This window comes from Apium graveolens, chromosome 7 (genome assembly GCF_009905375.1).
Source record: "Apium graveolens cultivar Ventura chromosome 7, ASM990537v1, whole genome shotgun sequence".
NCBI lineage: Eukaryota > Viridiplantae > Streptophyta > Magnoliopsida > Apiales > Apiaceae > Apium > Apium graveolens.
In genome coordinates this window covers 29,275,489-29,285,318 of record NC_133653.1, presented here as the reverse complement: position 1 = coordinate 29,285,318, position 9,830 = coordinate 29,275,489, and the positions used below count along the sequence as shown (strand labels likewise).

At 41.0% G+C, this 9,830-nt stretch overlaps 1 protein-coding gene across 1 annotated transcript; it reads left to right on the top strand.

The window, feature by feature from the left end:
• Window positions 1-8,176: 8,176 nt before the first annotated feature.
• LOC141673457 (uncharacterized) lies at window positions 8,177-8,584 on the top strand. Its single transcript, XM_074480208.1, has one exon. The coding sequence runs from the start codon at window positions 8,177-8,179 to the stop codon at window positions 8,582-8,584; it is 408 nt and encodes a 135-aa protein (XP_074336309.1).
• The last annotated feature ends 1,246 nt before the right edge of the window (window positions 8,585-9,830 follow it).

Here is a 9,830-nt window from a genome sequence, read left to right as displayed (position 1 = left end):
AACAGATACATTCAATATAATAAACTCTGTTACAATGGAACTGTTCTCTCTCAGTGTTGAACAAATATCACGAGAGCTGCTAGGTTACAATGTATGATCTTCTCGATAATGATAACACATATAGTGTAAACCTATGTCTGTGTTTATATAGTACACAGTTACAAGATAACTTCTAATTGATATGGAATATAATTATGTCTCCTAAAATATTTTAATCAGATATCTTATACAATTCTTTAAGTCCTCTAACTCTTTCCATGCATATCTTGAGTTTGTATTAGTCTCAATCTTCTTTCCTGCAAATCAGCTTCCTTCCTTAACTGTTAATCCTCCAGTACTTAAGTTTTAATATACATCTTCTGATATTATCTTCTGATAATCTAAGTCCTGATATCCTTAAGTTCTGACTTCCAGTAAGTACTGATTCCAGTAAGTACTGATATTTCCTGTTTGTTAAGATCTGAAAACTAAATATGAAACATATTAGACATGACATCATAAATATATTTAACAATTGAAAAATGCTTTTGGTGGGAATCGGACCTTGGTCTTGCAATTATAAAAAAATGCTTTTGGTGGGAATTGAACATTGGTCTTGCAAATACTCTATACAACATCATACCACTAAGGTACTAAATCATCTAAGTTAATAATCATATACTTATTAGATATGCTTGTGTGTCTTGAATAAGTTAATATTTAGTACTATATATATATATATATATTGTAACTAACGAATAATTTTTAATTATCTATCCCTTTTTACATTTGTTATGCTTTTAGTGGGAATCGAACCTGGTCTTGAAAATACTCTACAGAACATCATACCACTAAGTCACACAACCATATATGTTGTTAATCATACACATATTAGATATGATTGTGTGTCTTGAAGAAGTTAATATTTGGCATTATATATATTGTGACTGACGAATAATTTCCAGGACTTAATGCTCCTAAATGCATGGGTATTTTTATAATTACAGGATTTGATTAAAAAATTGGACTATTAAAAATACACTATATTCTCATATAACTACCCTAAGTACGTACTTAAGGATATTTTTCTCCGACTTTTAATCATCTGTTTCTTTTTATATATGCTACTTTAGTCATTTAATTAAATTGACTGTAAAGTTATAAAAGTCAACAATAATAAGATAAACAAAGTATTATTCTATGTACTTATGGGTAGAACTATTTCAAATTTTTATTTGGAATAATATATTTGAGCTTATTCTGAACTCAGCATCCGAATGTCACTAAATTTCTAAAAAAATACTCAAAATTTGACCGTTTTTCATAAATAATGTCAGAGCTTTATCAAGCTAAAATGTATTTTTTTACTTTCGAATTTAGTCAACGGGCTAGAAAATGATTGAGAATAAGATGTTTCCACTTAAATTTTTCGTACACTTTATTTTAAATTATTAGGGGCTAGATACTTTATTTCTAACAAAATCCGCACAAACTAAAATTTTAAAAAATATACACTATGTATTCTAAAACATTGTTAGATAATGACCAGTGATAGCCCAACATGGGGCTATTTGTTCAAGAGACATTTTATTCCATGTATATATTAAGACAATTTATTCAGTTTAAAATGTCTAAATTTTCCTTAGACTTACAATTTTTTTTAAAAAAAATTATTTAAATGAATTTGAACTTGAGTCTATACACTAGATTGAACATCTCCTACCACTAGACCAAGCACTCACATGTGTTTTTAATCATGCAAATTATATGTGTGTGTGAGTGTCGCATGGATAAAAATATAATGACCAACTTATCATTGTGCTTACTTTTAAAAAATAATTATTATTTAGGGCTTTCGAAATTGAGTATATACACTAATTTAGACATTTTCTTACCAATTGAAAATCACTCATTTGTGTTTTATATCATACAAATTATAAGAGTGTGCATATCGCACGAATGAAGGAATTTTTGTTAGTTTTATTATTGTGTTTCGATTAACATATTTTAATATTTATCAAATTTTTATACTTATTGATTCAGATTGTAATATATTATGTATTATATAAGGTCTTTTTATACAATTCTTAATTACTTAATTTAGTGAAAAATTAAAATAATAATGAAAATTTACTATACATAAATAATTGCACTGAAAATTACGTTACTTGTGTTTTCAATCATACACATGGTATGAATGAAATAATATTTGGTATTATTGTTATGATTTATTAACAATTTTTTATCATAATTTTATGATAATAATAAACTACTACATATGAAAATCAGATCACGCGCTCACCTAATCTTATATTTCCACTCATACATGTGATACGTGTGTGCGCATGTCGCGTATTATAGAAATATTTGGTATTTTAATTATTATAATTGATATGGATAGAAAATACATCCTAAAGACACATTAATTATATTTGGGCTTCTTGTCCGAAAAGTCCAACACAGACCTGACTGGTCCAAGCTTCATAGCAGGCATGTCTGGTTCGAAGCTTCGTAACAGGCCCATGAAGGCCCAAACATTCAAGCCCTACCAGCGAAGGTCGTCCAAGTCTATGAACATGAGTTGATCACAGACTAAGTCCAATACGGCTGAAAGAGCAGAGACATGTGGTCTAAATGGACTCAAAGTCCTACACAGAAGGTTCTGGAACTCCTTCCTCAATAGGACTCCTAATCACCATCTAAGTTAGAGACTTGTCCACCAAGTCTCCCAACAGAAGTCTAACCTTAGGCTCAACTCTATATAAAGGGCTCTACCCCTCAACCTAGAACTGCGTTTTTGGCTTGATTCTCTACAACACAGAGATACGTAGGCATCTTGCAAGGACCGATAGTCCCGAACGCAAGAGCAGCCATTAAAGCTCGAAGCTCATCGAGCCTAGCATTAAATACTAAAGTAATTAGGTTTTTATTCCACAACATTTGGCACCGTCTGTGGGAAACTTACAACAACCATGGTGAACACACGGAGCAAAAATACTAGTGGGACAGACACTCTTATCCCATCGCGAACAATCGCATCAATGGTGGACATACCACCGCACTCAACTTATGCCTCCACCCAAGAAGGAACCCTGGTATGGGCAACTGAGGCTCAGCCACAAGGAACGAATCCTCTGGCTCCTCAAGGGACGAATTCCCAATTTCAGCAGCTACATGCACCTGTGAACTCTCAACCCGTTGGGTATGAGTACTCGACGATTGTGACTACCAACCCCCCTTACGAGATGCCTCTATACCCCGAAGTTGGAAGGAGTGGGCACTCTAATAGGAGTGAAGCACAAGGGCGGACGCCCCAATACATACGTGGCTTGGCTCTTATTCCGGAGGATCAAGAATTCTCTAGACCTTATACTGAAAGAGACTCTGAGTCATCGGATGATGATGTTGCTCCAAGAAGGAGGCGTGCTGGAAAAGAGCCGATGGCTGACACTGAACAATGCTCCAGGAGCACTCAAGGGATGAATCCCCAAGATGTTCAAGAGAGGATCAGAGCTCACGAAGCTGAGATCCAAAGGCTGAAGCGAGACCTGGCGACACATCTGGCCCCAAGACCCCCACTTGCTCTGAGGCGGAGAAATTCTCCTCCAATCATAGACCTTGATGGTCCAATACGAAGAAGGGCAGTTGCCCCAAGGGCTGATCCAAGTGATCTTATGCCCCTAGGAGATCCTGATGATCCAAACCCACCATTCACTGATGAGATAATGAATGATCACATCTCAAGAAAGTTCAAGATGCCCACCATCAAAGTATATGATGGTACTGGTGACCCTACTAATCATGTTAGGACATTCTCTAATGCCCTGTTACTACAACCCGTGAACGACGCTATTAAGTGTCGGGTCTTCCCTCAAACCCTATCGGGGATGGCTCAAAGGTGGTATAGCCATCTGCCCCCAAACTCTATTTGATCCTTTAAGGACTTGAGTCAAGCTTTTATCAAGCAGTTCATAAGTGGCAGAGTGCACGAGAAGAGTTCAGCTTCTCTCATGGGCATAATCCAAGGAGCAAAGGAGTCCCTGGGAGAGTATCTGAATCGATTTATGAAGGAGGCTTTGAAGGTCCCTGATCTTGATGATAAGGTAGCTATGATAGCTCTACAGCAAGGAACTAGAGACTATTTCTTTAAGATGTCCCTGGCTTAGCACCCTCCAAAAAGTATGTTGGAGCTCCAGGATAGAGCCGGAAAGTATATCAAGGTGGAGGAGAGTATGAAGAAGAAAGCTATGAACAATGAACCTACTGGAAACAAGAAAAGGAAGACGGATCAGAAGTATGACGGTAAGGACAAGTATCCACGAATTGGTTAAAACTCTGACTCCTCCTCTTCTAAGAAGAATCAGCAGCCAAGGTTTGCTGAGTATGCGAGGTTGAACGCCCCAAGGAGCCAAATCCTTATGGAAATTGAAAAGGATAAGGACTTCAAATGGCCGAAGCCACTAAAGGGAGACCCCGAGAAAAGAGACAAGAGTCGGTACTGCAGGTTTCATAAAGATGTCGGTCATGATAGTGACGATTGTAGGCAACTCAAGGATGAGATTGAGTATCTGATCTGAAGGTGAAAGTTTGGACGTTTCACCAAGGGTGAAGAGGCCGGAGGCCAAAAGAGAGATAATGATTGAAGAGATGACGATTGAAGGGGTAACGACAGAGATCGCAACCCATAGCCCTGAGGGCCAGTAATCAATATAATCTCAGGAGGACCTACAGCAGCTGGTACTACAAGGAACACTCGAAAAGCTTATGCAATAGAAGTGATGAGCATAGTTGGAGAGCCATCTAAGCGTTCTAAGTCAGAGATGACGCTTGAATTTGGTGACCCAGACCTTGAAGGTTTAAAATTTCCTCAGGATGATCCTTTGGTTATCACTCCGATAATTGGAAATTCTCTTGTTATGAGGGTCCTAGTGGATAATGGAGCTTCCATGGACATTCTGTTCCATGATACATTCATAAGGATGGGCTACAATGATTCTCAGCTAACTCCGTCTGACGCACCCATCTACGGGTTTAACCATGTGGAATGCAAAGTCGAAGGAGCAATACAACTTCCCGTAACTATCGGGGAAGAGCCCAGAGAGGCCACGCAGATGTTGAACTTTCAGGTTGTCAAGGCAGCCTCTACTTACAATGCTATCATGGGTAGAACAGGGATACATGCTTTTAAGGCTGTGCCCTCAAACTACCACATGGTACTGAAGTTCCCAACTATAAATGGTGTTGGAGAGGCAAGGGGATATCAGAAGATGGCCCGCAGTTGCTATGTTGTAGCACTTGGGCCCGATGGAACAGGGGGGCAGGTCCTCCCCATAGAAGACATGGATGTCCGAGAAAATGATTAACTACGAGGGAAGCCAGCCGAGGACTTGGTCCCAATTCCCTTAGATCCCTTAGATCCGGAGAAGGTCACGTATATTGGGGCATCTCTGGACAAGCCCTTGAAGGGCCGAATGACAACTTTCCTCCAAAAAAACAATAATGTATTTGCTTGGACAACAGCTGTTATGCCTGGGATTGACCCAAACCTTATAACTCATAGGTTGAATGTTGATCCAACTCGGAAGGCTGTAAAGAAAAAGAAGAGAACTTATGCCCCTGATAGGCTGGAAGTCATTAAGCAAGAGGTCGAGAAGCTTTTAGAAGTTGGATTTATTGAGGAAGTACAATTCCCTGAATGGTTGGCCAACCCCGTAATGGTTAAGAAGACCAATGGAAAGTAGAGGATGTGTATTGACTTCACTGACTTGAATGATGCTTTTCCCAAGGACTGCTACCCCTACCAACAATTGATATACTGATAGATGCCACTGCTGGACACGAGATGCTAAGCTTTATGGATGGCTTCAGTGATTAAAATCAGATTAGAATGCATAAGGATGACACCCCTAAGGTATCTTTCATAACCGACTTTGGTGTATTTTGTTATCTTTTATGGCTTTTGGACTTAAGAATGCATGAGCTACTTACCAAATACTGGTAAACAAGATATTTGCCCATCTAATTGGGAAGACCATGGAGGTCTATGTTGATGACATGTTAGTCAAAAGCCTAAGCAAAGCCGATCATATTAGCCACCTCAGAGAGGCATTTGAAGTGTTGAGACACCACAAGATGATGTTAAACCCAGCCAAGTGTGCTTTTGGCGTTGGGTCTCTAAGAGGGGGATAGAGGCAAACCCCGACAAGATCAAAGCCTTCCTAGACATGGAGCCACCACGCTCCATCAAGGATGTTCAGAAGCTGACAAGAAGAATTGCAGCTCTAGGGAGGTTCATCTCCAAGTCTGGAGACAAATGGCTGCCCTTTTTCAAAACCCTTAAGAAGGTGAAGGACTTTGAATGGATAGCTGAGAGCCAAGATGCCTTTGAACAGCTGAAGAAGTACATGACTGAAGCCCCGTTGTTGGCTAAACCAAGTCCGGAGGATACTCTCTATTTGTACCTCGCGGTGTCTGAACAAGCCGTGAGTGCGGTCCCCGTGAAGGAAGAGCAGAAGCTCCAAAAGCCTGTATACTATGTAAGCAAGGTGCTCCATGGAGCAAAGTTGAATTACTCCACCACGGAGAAGTTTGCCTTGCTCTCATCACAGCCTCGAGGAAGTTGAGACCATACTTCCAGGCTCACAAGATTGAAGTCCTGACGGACCAACCCTTGAGGAACATTCTTCATATCCTGAAGGCCAATGGAAGGCTCATCAAGTGGGCAATTGAGTTAGGAGAATTTGATATCAAGTATAAGCCTTGAACGACCATCAAGGCTCAGGCCTTAGCAAACTTCGTGGTCGAATGTACTATTAACGACCAAGAAGTCGGGGGGACAAGAGATAATAACCCCAGAAGAAGGAGAGAAGGATGAAGAAATAACTCTGAAAGAATATTGGGTTCTCCATTTTGACGGAGTGTCCAAAACAAAATCTAGTGGTGCAGGCCTAGTATTGCAAAGCCCCGATGGGTTTATGATTGAGTATGCTTTGTAGTTGGATTTTCCAACTATGAACAACGAAGCAGAATATGAAGCATTAATAGCTGGCTTAGGCTTGGCTAGAGTCGTGAGGGCAAAAAACCTGAAGGTCTGTGGAGACTCGAGGCTTGTAGTTGCTCAAGTTAATGGGGAGTTTTTGGCCAAGGATGATACTATGGCCAAGTACCTGAGAGTCGTAAAGGGAATACTGACTCAGTGTTATGAATGGTACGTAGAACATGTTCCGAGAGAGGAGAACACTACGGTAGATGCCTTGTCTCAGTTCACCTCGTCTAAAATCGAGAACTATCCGAGAAGTATTTACTTCCAGGTCTTGAAGACTCCTACTATTCATGTCATAAATCTGATAGCACCGGTTGTTGTGGCAAGCTGGTGGATAGACCCAATCAAGACCCACTTAGAAACTGGGTGGCTCCTCGATGATGCCTAGGGGGCACGCAAGCTGTCGGTTAGAGCGTTAAGAAACTCTTTATTTAAAGGCCTTCTTTACAAAAGGTCCTTTTTTATTCCGTACTTGAAGTGCTTAAGACCTCTTGAAGCAGATGAGGCACTTAAAGAAGCCCATGAAGGGATTTGTGGACAACACCTGGGGGGCAGGGCCCTCGCTCACAAGATAACTCGATTGGGGTTCTACTGGCCAATTATGCTAGCCGATGCAAAGGCTTATATGAAGAGATTCGACAGATGCCAGAGGCAAGCTTCAATAGTACAACAGCCCTCAGAGAGGCTTACATCGATCAGTACACCCATCCATTTTGCGATGTGGGGAATGGACATACTTGGACCATTTCCTATGGCATCGGGACAGAGGAAGTTCATTGTGGTAGCCATAGACTACTTTACAAAGTGGATTGAGGCTAAGGCACTAGCCAAGATAACCACCAAGCAAATTACCCAATTCTTCTGGGAGAATATGATATGCCGATATGGAATCCCACGTATCCTTGTCACGGATAATAGAAAACAATTTGATAATGCAGAGTTCAGAGAGTACTGCGACGATAACAGCATAGAACTTAGCTTCACCTCGGTTGCACATCCTCAGCAAACGAGCAGGCAGAAGTTGCTAACAGAATCATCCTTGATGGACTTAAGAAGAGGGTTGAACGCTCGAGAAACACTTGGGTGGATGAGCTGTTGCCTATACTATGGGCATATCGAACCACCTGCAAAGTGACAACTGAAGCGACCCCATTAATGCTGGCTAACGGAGCCGAGGCAGTGGTGCCCCTTGAAATCACTCATGGATACCCTAGGATCGAAGCTTACGAGCCAGAGATAAATGAAGAAGGCATGAGGCTCGCTCTCGATCTCATTGACGAGGTCATGGATGAGGCCAACGCCCGTAATGTAGAGCATCAACGAAGAGCCTCCCTCTATTATAATAGACGGGTTAAAGAATGGTCCTTTCAACAGGGAGATTTGGTTCTGAGGAAGATTGAGGCATCAAGAGTAGGGGAGAGAGGAAAACTAGCCCCCAACTGGGAAGGATCTTATAAGGTTAGGAAGACTCTGGGACGAGGATCCTACAAGTTAGAGACCCTGAATGGTGATGAAGTGCCTCGCACTTGGCATGCTTCAAACCTGAAGGTTTATTATATTTAGGACATTCACTACATATTCCCAGTACTTAATATTAAATTTAGAAATAAGGTCGACGAAACCATCTTATGTAAGGGTTGAACCCATTTCTTAGAGATATTATCTATTTATGCAAGTTTATTTCTATCATCTTGTCTACCAATTTATTTAAGTACGGGCATCTAAAGAATGCAAATCCCGAAGGACCAAATGCCGAAAATAAAAGTATGAAATGAAATTAAACGTAGTGCATAGATAAAAAATCCAGAAGGATCATAAGTTAAAGTCCCAAAGGACTAATAGGTTACAGACCAATAAGGTTCAAATTAATAAGTTCTGAAAGTAAAAGCCACATACGGCAATCAAGGCCATGCAAGGCCATATCATTCACTCATCAGAAGAGTCCTCCACCTCGCCATCCGAGCCTTCCTCAGAAGAAAAACCACTTCTCCCTGGAATCGGCTCCCTCATCTTCCCTCGAAGGTTTGCCCTGGACTTGGGGCTACCCAAAGGGGCTTTGCCCTTAGAGCCGGAACCGGAACCCAAGTGACCGGAGCTCGACTGGGGCCTCATGCGAGGAGTCGAGGGCAAAGATCTGGAAGGTTGCTCAGATAGGTCCATAACAGGCAGCTGCCAGGGGCAAGATAAAAGGCTTGGATCAACCACATTCGGCCATACGCCTTGAGCGTCTTTGACTCCCCTATTCCAACCTATTGCCAGGTTAACAGGGCGCATCTCGTCATCGTTCTCATCCATCATTGTGGTACACCTAGTGGATCTTTGATAAGTAGCCTCGAGGTCCTTCCATTCCTTCTTCCTCTTCTCCTCCGAGCTAGCATATTTCTTCTCTATGATGGCGAGCTTGCCCTCCACCTCATGAGCCCTAGACTCCCACTCCCCGAGGAGATAGTCATCTACTTCATGGAAGCCTGCAATGTATGATAGTCACTTCTCATTTTGATAGCTTGAGTAGATGACGCCACGAAATAAGCATTGGCCTGACAACAAAAATATGAGTTTGAGTATAAAGGGCCGAGCCCCCAAAGAGTGATCCCTATAATATTTTCCAAGTTCTAAGAAAAAGAGAACTTAAGCGAAAATTTACACAAGGAGAAACATACCTGATAGACAGGAAAAGCACTAGTGGAAGCTGCCAATTTCTTGGAAGCGGATTGGTTTCTTGGTTTAGCAAGAAACAAAAGTCAATTTCCACATCAACTGCAGAAGCAGAATATATTGCTGCAGGAAGCTGTTGTGCACAGATTCTTTG